At 48.8% G+C, this 18,684-nt stretch overlaps 3 protein-coding genes across 6 annotated transcripts; 2 read left to right on the forward strand and 1 right to left on the reverse strand.

Annotated features, from left to right (window-relative positions):
- Positions 1-6,339, forward strand: RAB13 (RAB13, member RAS oncogene family). The gene is made up of 8 exons (XM_037500287.2): positions 1-239; positions 1,798-1,858; positions 3,277-3,337; positions 3,559-3,636; positions 3,746-3,835; positions 3,958-4,023; positions 4,127-4,180; positions 4,372-6,339. Exons 1-8 carry the CDS (start codon positions 116-118, stop codon positions 4,447-4,449), a joined length of 612 nt encoding a protein of 203 aa, XP_037356184.1. The 5' UTR covers positions 1-115; the 3' UTR covers positions 4,450-6,339.
- Positions 6,340-8,978: 2,639 nt separating this feature from the next.
- On the forward strand, positions 8,979-11,290 carry JTB (jumping translocation breakpoint). Its single transcript, XM_037499052.2, has 6 exons — positions 8,979-9,033; positions 9,296-9,397; positions 9,571-9,608; positions 9,810-9,892; positions 10,310-10,389; positions 10,783-11,290. Exons 2-6 carry the CDS (start codon positions 9,315-9,317, stop codon positions 10,937-10,939), a joined length of 441 nt encoding a protein of 146 aa, XP_037354949.1. The 5' UTR covers positions 8,979-9,033; positions 9,296-9,314; the 3' UTR covers positions 10,940-11,290.
- On the reverse strand, positions 10,991-17,255 carry CREB3L4 (cAMP responsive element binding protein 3 like 4). Of its 4 annotated transcripts, none has more exons than XM_037499045.1 (10): positions 16,899-17,254; positions 16,401-16,575; positions 15,910-16,156; positions 15,653-15,774; positions 12,676-12,768; positions 12,440-12,546; positions 12,261-12,329; positions 12,076-12,160; positions 11,805-11,901; positions 10,991-11,653 (listed from the first exon to the last, which is right to left on the reverse strand). In XM_037499045.1, the coding sequence occupies exons 1-10, from the start codon at positions 17,003-17,005 to the stop codon at positions 11,460-11,462; spliced, it is 1,296 nt and encodes a 431-aa protein (XP_037354942.1). In that variant the 5' UTR covers positions 17,006-17,254; the 3' UTR covers positions 10,991-11,459. The 4 variants fall into 4 exon arrangements, with proteins under 4 accessions (XP_037354942.1, XP_037354944.1, XP_037354943.1 ...); XM_037499047.2 differs by lacking the exon at positions 16,899-17,254 and adding an exon at positions 16,746-16,886; XM_037499046.2 differs by lacking the exon at positions 16,899-17,254 and adding an exon at positions 16,715-16,734.
- Positions 17,256-18,684: the final 1,429 nt, after the last annotated feature.

The raw sequence follows: 18,684 nt of genomic DNA on the forward strand, positions 1-18,684 counted from the left end.
AGGAAAAGTTCTTCCTGGCCTAGGCTCCGGGCCGCGCTCATCTGCCAACCCTCCAATCCCGCCTGCCGGTGTCCGGCGCCTCCCCACCCCTCCCCCGGCTCCCCCAGTGTCCGCCATGGCCAAAGCCTACGACCACCTCTTCAAGTTGCTGCTGATCGGGGACTCGGGGGTGGGCAAGACTTGTCTGATCATTCGCTTTGCAGAGGACAACTTCAACAGCACTTACATCTCCACCATCGGTGAGCCCACTGGCCATATCCCAGACCCGACTCCCCCATGCTCTCAACCTCAGGTTTATGGTTTACTAATGACCCCACTTTTCAGTCCCCCTAGAGTGAGACTTCTAAACTCCAGCCTCCACCTCTGTCTCAGACCCATCCCCCACCCATGTCTCTGGATGGTACCCAAACTAACCTCTCGGAGGCCGCCAGGTGACTGGTTTTGCCAGCCCCTCATTTTTTTGTTACCAACCATCTCCTCTCCAAATGCACATGAACCCTTCTCTAGTTCCCTCTCTGCTCCTGTTCCCCCACCCCCAATCACCTAGAACTTTAGATCCACTCTCCACATTTCCTGTGTTCCTTGATCCCAAACAGCTCTCTTGCACTTCTGCTAACCTCTTTCTGTCCAAGTGAGTTCCAGACTCCCCCATTGCATCTTCTCCTTAGCATCTACTTCCCAGTCTCCCTGCTCAGTCAACTTAATAGGAATTTGGGGAGGGTGGAACAGAGTGCCTGGATGTGCTGGAATGTAGCCCAAGGACTGTGATCATGATTATGCAGTCAGCCTGGTGCGGAAGATGGGAGTGAGGGGACTTTTGGGGTCTCTGAGTCAGCCTGGTGACTCAGCCTTCTCTCTGGGGTTCTCAAGAGGCTTGGGGGAGGTGCCCAAGTTTCCTCTAAGAACTTTCCCCCCTCCCCCCCCATCTTTCTAATCTTGTCTGGCCTGGGGAATAAGACAAGAAAAGCCTCAAGACAATTCTGATAGGGAAGGGGAAGGAAAAATGACCCTCTTTCCTAGTGCAGTCTCAGGAGGACACTTGTTTAGCTTTAGATTTTCTTGGTTCCAAGCCTGGCTCTCTAATTCACATAGGCATCAGCTATGTTTTTCTTCATTCTTTACCCTATGGGGTCAGGAGGGTGGGTGGGGTACTGAGTAAAGAGGGTGCTAAAGAAACGGAAGGGAAAAGGAACCTGAAGGTAATATTTAGGGAGAGACAAGCTAACTTGAGCTGTTAACTGGCATGGTGAGTGAACCCAAGAGTTGCCTTTTAGGCCTTAAGCCTTCCTATAGAATTTTCAGCACCTTCTCTTCCCCCAAATCTATAAAATCTAAGTAAAAACAAAGTGCTGGCTATACAAATACGGCTTTGGGAAATTTCTCCTAGGTTTTTGTTGTTTTTTTCCCCAAAGATTTCTTTATTTATGCATACCAGAGCTGAGGTACAGGCCAGAGGTGAAGGGGTGAGTGGATTCACTGGAGACAGAGTGGGAAACAGAACAGGCAGACTGAAATATACTGCAGAGCGGAGCAGCGGGTGAGTCAGGAGAGGTCTGCTGCACCATGTGGGTAGCTCCCTGGCCCGGGATCAAACTCATGTTGCAGTGACTGCGGGTAGCTTCATAGTGCTGTGTCTTAACCCTTGGCGCCACCAGGGAGGCCCCAATTTCTCCTAGTTTCATACTTCCAACAAGATTACTTCCCCAGTGCCTTTCTACCACACACTTTTACACACATACACACACGCACCCACACACACACAGGTTTCAACCTCAATATGTACCTTTCCACCCCTAGGAATTGATTTCAAGATCCGCACTGTGGATATAGAGGGGAAAAAGATCAAACTGCAAGTCTGGTGAGTGAATCCTTCAGGCCTCGTAATAGGACTTCCTCGTTAACTTTCCATAACCCTCTTCCTTCTATTTTGCTTCATTTCTCTCCATTTCCCCATTGCTCCTTCCAGCACTGAATTAATTTTTTTTTTAAGATTTATTTATGCATACAAGAACTGCGGTACTGGCCAGAGGTGAGGGGCATGAGAGGATTCACCAGAGACATAGTGGGGAACAGAACAGGCAGATTGACCTGAGTACACTGCTGAGGGGAGCAGCAGGCAAAACAGGAGAGGTCTGCTGTGCCATGTGGGTAGCTCCCTGGCTGGAGATGGAACTCATGCTGCCGTGCCTGTGGATAGCTTTATGGTACTACATCTTAACCCCTTGCACCACCAGGGAGGCCTTGAATTCATTTCTCACTTCACTCAGATGTCCTTCCATCTCTTCCTGCTCTCTCAACTATTTTTAGCTCTTTTGTAACTGCCTCTCCTAGTTCCAAAGCAGTCTTTGAACTTGATTAAAAATGCCTTTTGAGCTATTGTGTAATGTAAAAACAGGCTCTGAGAACTTACATGGCAATAGCTGAATTCACACTTGACTCTAAGATTAGTGTTCTCTCTAAATTATGGGGAGCCCAGAAAACCAAGTGGAAAGATTTGACCTGTAATAGGAAGCTGGAAACTGATTTAAGTGGTCCAAGACTCAGCAGAGGCATTATGATGCCATCAGTAAGAGCAGACCATGGTTCAAATTCTGGTTCTGTTATCTGCCACGTGAATTTCACTAGTTATTAGATCTATTTCTTCATTGGTAAAATAGTGATAACAAAACATATCTCACAAGAATAGAGTGAAAATTAGATAAAATAACACACATATAAAATGATACATGGTGCTTGGCATGAAGGACCATTAAATTAGTAAACAAGGGCCTCCCCGGTGGCGCAGCCGTTGAACACTGGGTTGCGAAGCTGCCCGCAGCCTCTGCGGCGGCGGTTCGATCCCTGGCTGCTCCCCGGCCACTGGAGGAGGGTCCCATATGGCGCGCAGACCTCTCCTGCCGCCCGCTGCCCCCCTCAGCAGTGTACTTCGGTCCCTCTGCCTGCTCTGCTCCCTGCTCTGGCTCTGGTGAATTCTCTCACCCTCCCGCGCTTCTGACTGTACCCAGTGCATGTATAAAAACAAAAACAAACAAACAAATAAATAAATAAAACATGCCTCTATTAAAAAAAGAAAATTAGTAAACAAGAGAGGTTTCTACCTTATTTCAATATCAGCCCCAGGATCTGTCACCCCTTCCCCCCTTTACTGTTCCCTGATTCTATTCCTTAGAGCCCCACCCTGTTGCAAAAGCTAAATTCTTGGGGGTGGGGGAAGGGATTCTCTCTTTGGAGAAACCTCCCCGCTATCCCACCCCATGAAATATTCCACATCTTCAGGGACACTGCTGGCCAAGAGCGATTCAAGACGATAACTACCGCCTATTACCGCGGAGCCATGGTATGAGGTGTGGGTCTGGGCAAGGGATGAGGGCATGAGGTAATGGAATGTATGAGTACAGAGGCGCAGGGTTGGGGGTGTGCACTGAGTAGGTTCCAGAGGCCTCACGTGGCCTACTGATTAGACCTGGGATAGAACTTGCAGGAGTGCTGAGAGAGCAGTGGGAAGCCTAAACAGGGAATGGGGTCCAAGACTTCATTGTGAGCTCTGCCACCTTCCAGGGCATTATCCTAGTATATGACATCACAGACGAGAAATCCTTCGAAAATATTCAGAACTGGATGAAGAGCATCAAAGAGGTGAGGGCTCCTACACAGAGATGGGGGACTGGGCATAACCTGGAAGTTGAAGGGGGTTGTGAGTATGAGCAGCACCCAACTTTTACTTGTCTTACCCTTTTGCTCCCAGAATGCCTCGGCTGGGGTGGAGCGCCTCTTGCTGGGGAACAAGTGTGACATGGAGGCCAAAAGGAAGGTACAGAAGGAGCAGGCTGATAAGGTAAGGGCCAGGCTGGGCAATATTCTAGAACTGGGCTGGGAGGGCCAAGATGGGGTCATATTGGGAAGGACATGGCTATTATTGTCCTTTGTGCAACTCTCTTCCCACATCACCCCCTACAGTTGGCTCGGGAACATGGAATCCGGTTTTTTGAGACAAGTGCCAAATCCAGTATGAATGTGGATGAGGTGAGACAAACCTCACCCACCCCACTGTCCAAAGAGGTGAAGTAGTGAAAGATAGACTCGTCTTCCCCTGCATCTGTCCTGACCATTCCCCTTACTCTGGTAGGCCTTTAGTTCCCTGGCCCGGGACATCTTGCTCAAGTCAGGAGGCCGGAGATCGGTGAGTCAGTTCTGTTGGGGAGAGAGAGAGAGAGAGAGAGAGAGAGAGAGAGAGAGAGAGTGTGTGTGTTGGGACTGAGGAGGGAAGCAGTGCTGAGACTTCCCCAGAGGGTAAGTCCCCTTCAACCAGTTCATAGGCTTATTCTCCAGCCAGTCATTCCCATCCTGACCTCTGTGCCCTTCTCTCTCTAGGGAAACAGCAACAAGCTCCCCAGCACTGAGTTGAAAACTTGTGACAAGAAGAACACCAGCAAGTGCTCCCTGGTCTGAGGACTTCTTTCTGCCTCCCTATCCATGGAGGTTAAACCTGAGGGAGGCAGGGCTGAGGGCCTGGGCAGGTAGTCTTGGAGAGATAAAGATGGACACATGATGGAAGAACGGGGAGAAAATAGAGAAGAAAAAGGGAAGGCACGGAAAGGAGGTATAAGAGAGGAAAGGAGAGGCAAGAAGGGCAAGAACTGAGGAAGTGAAAGAAGGTGAGAGGGAGGTAGGAAGAGAGGGAGGAAAAGGGGGAAGAGATGGCCCTGGACCTCAGGCCTTCCCTGGGTTTCCAGGACAAGCAAAATGTAAATAAATAATTGACTTATTCTGTTACTGGATCAAGTTTTAGGGTCCTGTGAGAGGCTGGCTCAGCACCACCCTCTGAATGTGTGGTCCTGTACTGTTACTCTGCATGGTCTTTCCTGGTATTAAAGACCACCATTTGCACAACTGTCCCTGGTTTGGGTAATTTTCATCATTGTTAGAATTGCTCTCTACTCAAAAACCTAACTCCTGCCTGAGGCAATTGGCCTGCCTGAATTGAAATGGATTCCTCTGACACCAAGACTAGTTCTGCAAGTATCCCTTCCCCTCTGTTTGAGGAGGAAAACAGCAAGGAGCAGAGGTGGGGCAACCTGAGGGTCTGGACATTATGGGGCTTCAAAGACCTTCCTAGGCAAAGCCTTCTCACAAGAGGAGGAGGACTGAGAGGAGGAGGACTCATTCTTGGGCTTCCCCAGGGGACTGACTGACCTAGCCTTAAGGAAATAAAGCGCAGGTGTTGTTTATCTAGTGATTTCTACAAGCTTCTTTGATTCTGCCAGCAATTCCTTTAGGTGGGCATTGTTATCTGCTTTTATATATCAGGAAAATGGGACACAAAAGAGGTTCATGTATTCATAAATATATATTGAGCACCTACTATATGCCATGCAAAATGATAAGTTAACAAATCTTGTAAGTAGTACAAGTAGTACTTACAAGAAGGACATCAAATTTTTTATAAAACAGCTCCTAGCTGAGCTTCCCTGGTTGCGCAAGGGGTTAAGCACTGCACTATGAAGCAATCCGCAGCCTCTGTAGCACGAGTTCGATCCCCGGCCAGCCAGAGAGCAACCCACATGGCAAAGCAGACCTCTCCTGACTTGCCCGCTGCTCAGTCTGCCTGTTCTGCTCCCTACTGTCTCTGGTGAATTCTCTCACCCCAACCCGCACCTCTGGCCTATACCCCAGTTCTTGTATGCATAAATAAATAAGCCTTTTTTTAAAAAAAAAAGAAATTATATTCATGGGGGCTTCCCTGATGGTGCAGGGGTAAAAGTCTTGGCACTATCAAGCTGTGGCCAGCCACTGCAGTGAGTTCCATCCTGGGCTAGAGAGCTGACCCACATGGCGCAGCAGACGTCTGTCTCGCCTGCTCCCCTCAGCGGTGTATTTCAGTAGGCCACCTTTTCTTTTCTCCACTCTCTCTGGTGAATCCTCTTACTCTCCCGCACCTCTGGCCTATGCCCCAGTTCTTGTATGCATAAATAAATAAAAATAAATCCTTAAAAAAAGAAAGTGTATTCATGGACATCAAGTCCAAGACATTTAAGGAGTCCTCAAGTCTGCAGTGTGAAGGTGGATGGCACATTCTTGGAGTCAGCAGTAAAATCTTTTTCGTGCTACTTCTGGGTAAAAAGATAAACACGGGGGAAAAGTCTGTGTGCTGAGAGAACTTGCAAAATAATTTGATAAATGTATAAAGTATGAAAGCTTCCAGAGGGCAATGATCCTTATCTCTGACTTATATTTGAGCTTCATAGTCAACTGCCCAGTTGGTTTAATTTGTTCAAGAGACAAGGGATGACTTGCGTTTTGTGAATCCCAGGAAAAAAGACTGACTGACAGCAGCATATTCCAGATATTTTATTTTATTTTATTTTTTTATTATTATTTTTTAAAGATTTATTTCTTTATTTATACAAGAACCGGGATACAGGCCTGATGCGTGGGATGGGGAGAGGATTCACCAGAGACAGAGTGGGGAACAGAACAGGCAGACTGACTGAAATACACTGCTGAGGGGAGCAGCGGGCATGACAGGAGAGGTCTGCTGCGCCATGTGGGACCCTCACCGGATGGCCGGGATTGAACCAGCACTGCAGAGGCTGTGGACAGCTTCACAGCGTGGTGCTCAACTGTGCCACCAGGGGAGGCCCTATTTTATTTTATTTTTAAAAAAGATTTATTTATTTTTAATATTATTTATGCATACAAGAACTGGGGTACAGGCCAGAGGTTTGGGGGTTAAGAGGATTCACCTGAGACAGAGTGGGGAACGGAACGGGCAGACTGAAATACACTGCTGAGGGGAGCAGCGGGCGAGACAGGAGAGGTCTGCTGTGCCATATGGTTATCTCCCTGGCCAGCTGGGATTCAAATCTGCACTGCAGAGGCTGCAGACAGCTTTATAGCGCTGTGCTCAACCTGCTGCACCACTGAGAGGCCCCATATTCCAGGTATATTAAAATCTAGTTTCAGCATAGAGATCTGGTTCAGTTGCTTGGTATGGCTAGTGGAAGTGAGATGTTACAAGATCTGACAGCTTGTCATGGCACATGATAGGATTTGGAAAGAATTATTGAATACCAGATTTCAGCCAAATGTTATAAACTATTGGAGCATACAACTATTGACACATACATAAAACTATTGACACACACAAATGATAACTTAAAGGAATAAAAAGTCAAAAACAAAATTAAAGTTCAGCCCTCACTGGGTTTTCTTTTTTAGATCTTCCATTTTGATCTTCATCTTTCTGAATGCTGATGCTTTCTACTCTTGAGAAGTCAGCTTTAAGTCTGATGGGACAGAATTTATGTGACATAGGATCAGATGGATTGTTAGTCACAAAATAGTGCTCTAACCCTTGGGGCTATGGGGAAGTTGGGGGAGAAATTGTGGTCTCTAGGCTAGAAAGACTTGTTGGGTGAGGAAAATATGGAGCAGAGTTAAGGAAAAAGTACAGAGACAAGCCTTTTTTTTTTGAGATGTGGGGCCCATTATATTTACATGTAGTTTATTTTAAGGACCACCTATCTGCTGAATGTTTGAGAAACTTAGCTCAAATGGTTCAGTTGTCAGTTGGGTTGCATACATACACAGAGTTAGGAAAGCAAATTCCAGCAGAATTAGGATAATGGCTAACACATTACCAGACAGCTAAAAGATGAACCTAGAGAGGAGATCGTCACTGCAATTCTGGATATAGATCAAGGTTTAACTCCACAGGGAGGGAAGGCAGGCATAAATCTTTGCCCTGAGAGTTGAAAATCTCAGTTCTCCCACTCACTAGCTGGGTGATCTTGGACAAGTCACTTACACACTGAGCTTACTCATAAACGGTTATAATACCAATCCTGATTCCTCAGGGTTAATGAGGAGAGCAAAATGAGCAGATAGAGAGAAACATGAAGTCATATTAGGAGAGAATAAAGTATTTTCATACACATTTACATATCACCAAAAAAAAAAAAAACCAAATGAACCTAGAAGACGCACATTAGCATTTATCTTTTTAAAGATTTATTTATTTTTGCATAGAAGAACTGGGGTGTAGGCCAGAGGTGCGTGCATGTTTGAGAGTGAGAGAGAGGATTCACCAGAGACAGAGCGGGGAGCAGAACAGGCAGATGTACTGGAATACACTGCTGGGGGGAGCAGCGGATGAGACAGGAGAGGTCTGCTGTTCTATACATGGGTTCCCTCCCTGGCGGGGGGATCCGGGATCGAACCCAAACCATAGTGGTGATAGCACTGAGACTTAACCCCCAGGTCACCAGAGAGGACTTAACTCAGCATTTCCATTTTACATAGAACACTAAGAGCCAAATACTGTCCTAAAGTCACGTAGCTAATAAAACACCTGCACCTAGTCTAAAATTTCTTGGGACAACAAACCTCATGCTCTTCTCATTGTGCTAATATACGTGAGCTGAGAACTGTTCTGAGGATTACTTCAGTAATTAACACGAATGGTGGCATTCATCTGTGTAGAGCAGAGCGGGAGGCCAGAAACTGTGAGGATTTCACATTCACAGCGGGCCCGGGTATCGCTCCTGGACAGCGAACCCTGCCTCCCGCCCAGCCCATCCCAGCAGGAAGGACGGGGATTGTGTCAGAAAGGCTGAAGCTTAAAGGTAAAACCCAGGGTTTTAAGAAGGGAGCAAAGTCCTGGGAGGGTGACGTGTTGTTCCTTTCTACGTCTCGCAAGTCTTCTGGCCCACAAGGGGCCAAAGGCGGCAGCCCAGGGAGAAACGAAGCGAAAGTCAAAGCGCCTTGCTGGCGCCATTTCCTCCGCTCCACCAGAAGACTGCGAAGACCACGACGCAACGCTGCGCAGAGCCAATGGGCCGCCTCTCTCCGCACAGGCGCGCTGAGGGGCAGCTCCCAGCGGGCTGGGCGAGGCGCGCAACCCAGGAAGACTACAAGACCCAGCAGGCGGCCTTTCGCCGCCAGCCCCGCGCCGACCGGCCAGCACTGGGAAGGCCGGCCCGCGCCCAGAATCCTCCGCGGGGCAAGATGGCCGCGCCGGGAGCGGAAGCCGAGGTGAGGGGCTGGGCCCTACGCCCCCTAGGCTTTTCCCAAGCACCCTGCGGGGCCGAAAGAGGGAACTCACGGCCCTATCTAGCAAATGCGTTTTGACTTTTTCTCGCCGAGGCCATGGGCTGACCCAGCAGAGCCCTTCCATGACAGGCAGCCCCAGCATTTCGCAGCTCTGACTTCGAACTTCCTGGAGGGCTGCGGAGTAAGCGCAGCCTCTGCGCTCCGTCGGGGGCACGAGGCCAAACAGGTCCCTCTGTCCCGACAGGTGCGACACTGAACACTCCATGCCTGCGGGCGCGGGGAGGCGTGGCCTCCCCCCGGGCCGCCACCTCTGCTGGTTGCTCTGCGCTTTCACCTTAAAGCTCTGGTAAGGAGGGGATAAGCGAAGGAGAAAAGAGGGGAAGGGTGGAGCGGGTGGTCCCGCCCTCCCGGGTTGAGGGAAACCCAGTCCCTGGACCGCGGAGGTGGGTGAGTTACTTCCAATTTTCTGGCTTCTGACTTTTGCCACTTTCCCTCCCCTCCGCCCCTCACCTGCTGCAGCCAGGCAGAGGCTCCCGTGCGGGAGGAGAAGCTGTCAGGTGGGTGATGATCTGGGAACCCGATGCCCCCATAGTTTTCTTTTGCTTTTACTTCTTCCCACATACCAATAATACAGGTGAAAAAGGGCGGCACCTTGTGGAATGAGGGCATTCTGCTGTGCTGGGAAGTTGGATGGCAGAACCTTTGGGAGAAATATTTTCTGAATGATATCTGGGACTAACGTTTCTTTCTCCTTTTAGTGAGCACCTCAAATTTGCCATGTTGGCTGGCAGAGGAGTTTGTGGTAGCAGAAGAATGTGCTCCGTGTTCTAGTTTTCAGGCTGTGAGTATCTGTTTTCTCCCATCTAATCAGTCCTTAAGTCTTATTAAGTGCCCGTGCAGTCTTTTCCTCTTTTCCCTTGAAATCTCAGTATTTGTCCAAATGTGAACTTGTCTTCCAGCTGAAAATGTACCCTTTCCTTTCCAGCATCAGCTAATAACCATATTCTTTTCATTTTTAATCCAGTAGGCTCCGGAATTTATCCCTGCCTTTCAGAAATTACTGCCTCTTAAGAGTTCTATTGTATTCCTAATCATGCAACCACTACCTCCACCATCTGCATCAGAGAACTCTTCATTAATTTTCTGTTGACTACCAGCTTCTGATCCAAAGCTCTTGGACACCTGCCCCTTTTGAGTGGCAGCCTTTCTGCTTCTCCTGCTACCCCTAACATGCGCTTTGGTCCTTTTCTTCTGGCAGAAAACTACCCCTGAGTGTGGACCTACAGGGTATGTGGAGAAAATCACATGCAGTTCATCTAAGAGGAATGAGTTCAAAAGGCAAGTGCAATTTCTATTCTTGAAGCCTAGATGCCCCCTTTGCTCTTAGGACTTTCGGTAGATAGTTCTACATCTTCTTGGTCTGGAGTTAAATAGCAGTTTGGAAAGAGTAGAGGATTTATAACCAAATCCTAGTAGAACCCTTTAGTACTGTATTATTGATCATATTTTCTTATTAGAACTGGTCAATACCAGCTCTGCTTATCTCACCAGAAAATAAGTGATGTATGTGAGTGGGATTTATGTAGTATAAGCATACTATACTGCATAATGGGCTGTATAATGAGGGTTGACATGTTTCCTCTTTTCCCTTCAATATATCTTGGTTAGGCTGAAACAGAGGGAGAAGCTGTCTGGCTTCCCTGGAAAATAACTGTTTATTTCTGTCTTCAGCTGCCGCTCAGCTCTGATGGAACAACATTTATTCTGGAAATTTGAAGGGGCTGTCGTGAGTGTGGCCTTGGTTTTTGCTTGCCTTGTCATCATTCGTCAGCGACAGCTGGACAGAAAGGCTCTGGAAAAGGTCCGGAAGCAAATCGAATCCATATAGCTGCCTTCTGCCTTTTTATATGGATCTTAAGAGACTGTACCTCAGATAAAGTAGAATGGACTAACTTATGCCTCTGGTTCTTTGGGACCTTGTAGAGGCACTCCCTCTCTCCCATCATCCTCACTGAGATCATTGATGAGCAGAATAAAAGGAGTAAAATAACTGCCTTCCCTACTGTAATTTACAGGATATCAGTTTACCAAGTGTCTTCTCCCTCATCTACTTATTTAAAACTTCTGAGATATAATAATGCCAGTAAAGAAGTTTATTTCTCGGCCCAAACTTCTGTTTCCCCTCAACCCTATTACTAAAGAAGAAATAAAATCACAGAGACATAACAAAAATATCTGAGGTGCCCCCTAACATAAGCAGACTTGCCTCTTGGTACATCTAGGGCATCCTAAAGTGATTTCAGACCCCGGAGGCCTAAGAACCCTGAGTAGGAGTCCCGGGGGAAGCAGAACCATGCGGGAGCCCTGGATTCTTTGTTAGTGGGAAGTGGGCCAGGAAGTATTCCAGTTCACATCTCATCTGCATGCAGCACCGTTCTGACATACCCATTAGGCGCTGTGCTGCCATCCATCTTCTCAAGCAGTGTCCTTGTTGAACCATTTGTACCCCTAGCCCCAGAGCCCCCCCCTAATCTGGACTCTATGATTGGAGTTTCCAGATTTTCTGTCATGTCCTTGTGAGTCAGAATATTTCTGGAAATCACTGTGGGGTAAAGAAAAAAGGGTAGTAGTAAAGTGCTTTCCTGGGTCAGGGATCTTAGGACAGGACCTTCCACCCACCTCCTGGCTACCTGGGGAATACACCCCCCAATTTGCTCGTTCGGGTGGAGACCCCCTCTGCCCTTGCCTCTCACCTCCATGAGGCTGGTAATCCTCAGGCCCAACATCTGGTAGACCTTGAAAAGGGCTAAAACTGGGCAAGACAATGAGAACCAAGGAAAAAAGAAGGATCTAGGACAAAACAAGACATTTGGGCTGTGAGACAGTAAAGACATGGAGCAAAGGGTACAATGACTAGAGGGCAGCTGGGGTCATCAGGGATGGAAAGATAGGTATGATGGGAGTGGGGATAACAGGATAGAAGTGTGACACAAAGTGGGGGAAACAGGGAGTAGACTGATGTACCAGAACACAAGTGCTGGTCTGGGCAGCCTTGTTGGAGGTGTGAGCAATAAGCATCTGTAGCTGTCGGAGCTGAGTCACCAGGGAGCTGGGAATGAAAAGTGACATCTCCTGGGAATCAGGACCCAAGAAAGGTGCCCACTTGCGCTGCACCCTTCTTCCACTGTACACACCGTACTTTCACTCACATGTTGTGCCTCTCCAGCTCCTGGACTTTTTTCTGTAGTTCCTGGTTCTGTGCAGAACAGGCAGCCACCCTAGTAAGTGTGGAAAAGTCCATTCTTGTGAGTCCCTGAGCTGACCTGCCTGGGTAAAGTAGGGAGCGAGACTTGGACCATGGGAAGGCAGAAATATGATTCCAACAGACCTGCTCTCCAGTCCATCAATGTACTCTTTCTTCCGCCGCCGACTGTCCTGAGCAGATTGTTTGTTGCGGATTTTCCTCCTGACCTTCTTGAGCACCTTCTCCTCTGCCTGGAAGCCCAGCATTTGTCAGTCTTGGGCTTAACCTTCCCCAACACCACTGCCCCCTGCCCCATCCTGGCTCCTCAGATGCCATGGTGGGGTTGCTGGGTTGGGATACCCTTTGGAGAAGCATGTTACCTTGGTGAGGGGCAGGTGAGAGGGCAGGGAAACCCCTTCCTGCCCCAGCAGACGCTTCTCCTCCTCTGTCAGGAACAAGGTTTGATATGGCAGCTGGTGAGGGGCAGGAGATGAGATGAAAGTGGGGAGGAGTCATCCCATTCCCAGCACTCAGGCCACTCCCCCTACATGCCTTCTAGAGAATGTTTCCCATCTGCACTGAATAACTAACCAAGAGATGAGATGAGGACAGGGACCTTAATTCAGGCAGGCTCAGGATCAAGCTAAAATTACCTCTAGGGGCTGAGAAGGGAGAGGGTAGATAGTTTTGTCATTTGCTTTGCCCACAGATTTTCGACCTATGCACTCTGAGCAAGGTAGGAAGACAGAATCTAGTCCACATCTCCCCAAACTTACGGGAATTTGAAAAGGACATGGAGGAACTAAAGCAGGCTTTGCTTAATCATACAGCAAGCAAATGACTCACTTTTAGCCATTAACCTCTATTGTAAGAATGCGTTACTCCGTCACCTGTCAACCATGGGGGGGCTCTGATGTAGCAACCCAGTCTTCCCTGGAGTCGGAGCCCCATTTTTTAAAAAATATTTTTATAGAAGAACTGGGGTACAGGTCAGAGATGCAGGGGGTGAGAGGATTCACCAGAGACAGAGCAGGGAACAGAACAGGCAGACTGACAGGTACACTGCTGAGGGGAGCTGCAGGCGAGACAGGAGAGGTCTGTCCCACCATGTGGGTTTCTCCCTGGCTGGCTGGGAATCGAACTCATGCTTCAGAGACTGAGGATTGCTTCATAGGTTGCATCTTAACCCCTGCGCCACCAGGGAGGCCCTGGAGCCCCATTTTTTAGACCTTAGCTCTGTCCTCTCACAAAGAATTCCCCATGGACAACTAGACTGAACACTTTTTTTTTTTTTAAAAGATTTATCTATTTATGTATACAAGAACTGGGGCACATGCCAGAGGTATAGGGAGGTGGGGGAGAGGATTCACCAGAGACAGAGTGGGGAGCAGAATAGGCAGACTGACTGAAATACACTGCTGAGGGGAGCAGTGGGCGAGCCAGGAGAAGTCTGCTGTGCCATGTGGGTAGCTCCCTGGCCAGGGATCGAACTCGTGCTGCAATGGCTGCAGATAGCCTCATAGGCTGCGTCCTAACCTCTTGCGCCACCAGGGAGGCCCAAGACTGAACACTTTTCATAACAAAGCATGAAGGGAGAGTGTAGATGGCTTTTGGTTAACGTGAACCCATCAACTGAGTAACTTAACCTTTCTTCTTTTTTTTTTTTTGGATTTTATTTTTGCGTAGAAGAAAGAACTGAGGTGTAAACCAGAGGTGCAGAGGGGGGTGTGGGGATTCGCCAGAGACACAGTGGGGAGCAGAACAAACGGATATACTGAAATCCACTGCTGAGTGGAACAGTGGGCCTCATTCTCAAAGAGTTTGATTCGGTGGATTAGTGGCACATATCTCTAATAGTCCATCAATTACAGGAGCAATAAGGGAACATCAGGAAAATTCAGAAATAGAGGAAGTGGAAATGGTTCAGCTAAAAGCCACAGATCACCAAGAGACAAAAGCAAATTTCTCTTAGGTCAGAGTAAAGCAGAAATCTTTCAAAAAGGATTAGTTAGAAAGGTTAAGTTGGGGGCCTCCCCGGTGGCGCAGCGGTAGAGTGCTGGGTTGCGAAGCTGCCCGCGGCCTCTGCAGCGCCGGTTCAATCCCCGGCTGCTCCCCGGCCACCAGTGGAGGGTCCCACATGGCGCGCGGACCTCTCCTGCCGCCCGCTGCTTCCCTCAGCAGTGTACTTCGGTCCTTCTGCCTGCTCTGCTCCCCGCTCTGGCTCTGGTGAATTCTCTCACCCTCCCGCGCTTCTGACTGTACCCAGTGCATGTATAAACAAAACAAACAAACAAGCAAACAAATAAATAAAGAAAAACATGCCTCTATTAAAAAAAAAAAAAAGAAAGGTTAAGTTGGGCCTACCTGGGGCCTAGGGGTTAAGTCTCAGTGCTACCACTGTGATGGCCTGAGTTGGATCCCTGGCCAGGGAGCTAACCCACATGGTGCAGCAGACCTCTCCTGTCTCACCCACTGCTCCCCTTAGCAGAGTATTTCAGTCAATCTGCCTGCTTTGCTCCCCACTCTGTCTCTGATGAATCCTCTTACCCCCTGCACCTCTGGCCTATACCCCAGTTCTTCTATGCAGAAATAAATAAATGTTAAACACACACACACACACACACACACTCCCCAGAACTTCGGATGCATACCAAATTTAAAGCATCAGACTCTTTAAGGTCTCTCAGCCCAAATTCTCAGGTGTTTGGCTTGGCTTCTGGTCTCAGCTTTGATGACAGATTTGCAGGGAGGCTAGAACCTGCTCCCTACCTTTAATACCCAGGAGTTCCAGGATAAAGGTGGTAACCTGAACAACCCCACAGACACACTCTCCTTCCCCCCCGCCCCCCTTTTGCCATCCTGCAGGAACTAGCCTAGCCATGGGAATGGCTCTGATGCAGTACTCCCCTACACTCTCTAACCTTGGGTTGTGGATGCCTGATGGACAGTTGTATCAGTGGAAACACAGTTGCAGTTGCTTGTCCTCTTACACCCTGTACCCAGTAACCAGTGGACTCCCAGTTGCCTATCTCACCCCCATGTGAGATGAGAATAGCACTGGCTGAACAAATAAGGCTCACAAGTTTCTGGCTTCCTCAAGAGCCTTATCTCTGGAATCCTTCACCCCACCTTCTCCTTAATGAGTCATCACCACCTTACCCCACATGGACTTCTGCCTCCCTTATCCTTTCCTGTCTTAAAGTTGCCCATGTCTCCCTGGTCTTCAGGCCTTATGCCACCAAAATTGGGGCAAAGAAAGTTTAGCATCAAATTCCCCTTCCCTCATCCCCTCTCCCCCATCTCTGTAGATACATGTGTGTATTAGGAAATACAGGATGGACTGACCCCAAAACTCACCAGGGTTGCAGGAGGCACTGGGGCTACAGTGCTTGCTCTGGGCAGGATATGGGCATGAGCATCAAGGGGCAGCTCGCTGATCATGCAGGCATCAGGGACCATAAATGGTGGACGCCACTGATCTGAGGGAGATAGAAGGTGGGGGTACTCCCTGATGGCAGCAGGTCCTGGGTATTGATGTAAGCGGAAACCCCAATATCCCAGGACAAGGACTGGAATGGAAAAGCCATTGTCCCCTTCCCACAAAGAACACTGACCTAGCTGGATGGAGATGAGCCCTACAGTTGGTCCAGCTTCCCCCTGTATCCTCTCCAGGGCACCTGCCTCATAGACAACCTCATAGAGGGCAGGAGGACTAGGTGCCTTGGGGGGAAGAGGACTATCTGGATGGCCAGGCTCCTCAGAGATTCCACTTTCTCTGTCAGGAGATGCTTCTAAGCAGTACACTTCATTGGGATCAATGAAAATCTTCGGAAAATCTTCAGGCTCACTCTCTTGAAGGCCCTACAGAAAAAAGTGTGTGTGTGCGGGGAGAATTTTGGAGGTCCTACCTAACCTCAAACCTAGATCATTTGTGCTTCAGTTTGGGTCTCTTTTGTCTTAGGTGTAGAGATAGTTGAGCTTATGTCTATTTGGGGGGCTCAGTCTCTAGAACCTTTCTCCAAGTGGAGGCTGAAGCGTTCTGGGGCTTCCTGTCATAAGAGTTCTGAGTCTCAATCCACCCCGCACTTCCATTCATCACACTCACATGGCCCCCATTGGATTCCCAGCCTTGTAGCCCCTGTTCTTGTAGTATAGACCCTGTGGCCTCTGGAGGTGCACAGTGGAGTCCGAGTTCCAGGGAGGGCCCTGTTGAGAAGTCTTCTTCTGCGGGCTCCAGCCACACGTCCAGCAGGTCAGGGGCTCCAAAATCCATCCTTCTTCTGGGGGGGCAATGTGGGGAGAAGGGGATGGGCAGTTGCTGATATCCCTTCCCACCCCCCTGCCTCCACATAAACAGCTTCTGGTTTCCTCTTACTCCCCCTTTCATTATCCCCCTCCTCACCTATGCAGCCCCCTCACCTGTCGCCAGGTATTTCGCCTCCGTTCTTACCTCTGGTTCAGATAAACGGACCCCCTTGGGTACCTGTTCCGAAAAGCCCAGTCCTGCCAAGCCACTCTGGTCCTATGACCCACTGCACCTTTTTTTTTCCTCCAGGATCTAGCATCCTGGACCTGCCCAGCCAAGCCCCGCCCCCAGTCTTACGCAAGAAAAGTAGTTGCGCCCCGCGGGAGGCCTCCCCGCGGGGGACGCTGTCTCTGGGAGCACGAGGCACATGGGCTGTGTCCACAAAGCGGACTTAATGAAAACATAGGTAGCCTCGCCCTTTCTGCCTCAGTTTCTTCTAACAGCAGTAAATCTTCCTGAAGGTTTGGTAAACTCCTCAGGAAAAGACATAGCTGTGACGGCAGCACAAGACACTCGAGCGCCGGCCATGAGCCTTACAAGACAGGGACCAGGGCAGAATTGAAAACAAAGGAATTCAGTCAACAGGATTGCCCAAGATTTACGGCAAATCCCCTCCCCCACCCAATGGCGTTAAGCGCTCGAGGCAGGCTTCTCTATAACTGGCCAAAGTAGGTCGTCCGTACGGGAGCTAGACCAATGGGACTGGAGTACTCATTGGTCGGGCAGGGATTGGTTTCCGCTGGATCAAAGGGAGGGCAAGAGCCAGAAAATAAATTGTAGAGAGGTTGGAGAAAAGTTTTGAGAATGGAGGTAGGGGCCGTCTGGATTGTTTTTGATTGCACGTGGCTCCTAAACCCGGGTTATTGACTAGGTAGGGAGTAAATAACTGTTGACCTCAGTGACAAGAGTTTTGACTCAGTGAGCGGAAAGTCCTGTCATCGCAGGTTACAAATTCCGTCTTAGGCTGCTGATAAATAACAGCAGTTATACGCACACAATGCAGGACTCTGTCGCGGTGGAATGAGGTACAAAGGTCTGGGAATCTACAAAAGGATAAATCATTATGGTTTGTTTTGGGTCTCATGTTTGCATATAATTACCAACAACAGTATGTATCCTTTATTTGTTTGTGTGTGTTTAAGATTTATTTATTTATGCATTCAAGAACTGGGGTACAGGCCAGAGGTGCGTGGGAGTGGGGGTGGGGGAAGAGAGGGCTGGTGGTGGTGGTGAGCAGATTCACCAGAGACAGAGTGGGGAGCAGAACAGGACTGAAATACACTGCTGAGGGGAGCAGGGGGCGAGACAGGAGAGGTCTGCTGTGCCATGTGGGTCACTTCCCTGGCAGGGGATAGAACTCATGCTACGGTGGCCTGGAACAGCTTCATAGTGCTGCATCTTAACCCCTTGCACTACCAGGGAGGCCCCTATGTGTCCTTTATTTGTCTGGCTTGTTAAGAGTTTTCATAAACACTTCTCATATATATGTAAAAGATTTATGTTATTTATTTATACATAGAAGATCTGGGGTGCAGACCAGAGGTGTGGGGTGGAGGGGTGTGGGGCTGTGGCGAGAGGATTCGCCAGAGAGAGAGAGTGCGGGGAGCAAAGCAGGCAGACAGGGGAGGTGTGCTGAGCCTTGTGAGTTAGCTCCCTGGCCTGGCATCTAACTTATTTTTTTTTTTTCCTGGCATCTAACTTATAATGCAGTGACTGGGGATAGCTTGATAGGGCTGAGATTTTAACCCCCGGACCACCAGGGAGGCCCTGTTTTCTCATTTAATCCACAACAGCTCTAAGGTTGATAGGGCAAATAATATCCTAATTTAACCTATGAGGAGACAGAAATCCTTGACTAGAAGGCAGTGATAATAAAACCCAGGAGTTTTTGCTTTGGTCTGGTGACTGATGGCTCTGGAATTCATTTCAAGTAAAATAATAGAACTCAGTTGATAGACTTACTGGTTTTGTTTGCCTGCCTCCCCCAGCAGTACTTCAGGTAAAGGATAGTTGAGAAAATTTGGGGGGAGAGGGAGTAGATCCAGAATTCAAAATATTCTTGCAAAAGCATGAATGGGCTGAG

This window comes from Talpa occidentalis, unplaced genomic scaffold (assembly GCF_014898055.3).
Source record: "Talpa occidentalis isolate TD23 unplaced genomic scaffold, MPIMG_talOcc4v2.1 talOcc4.9, whole genome shotgun sequence".
Classification (NCBI taxonomy): Eukaryota; Metazoa; Chordata; class Mammalia; order Eulipotyphla; family Talpidae; genus Talpa; species Talpa occidentalis.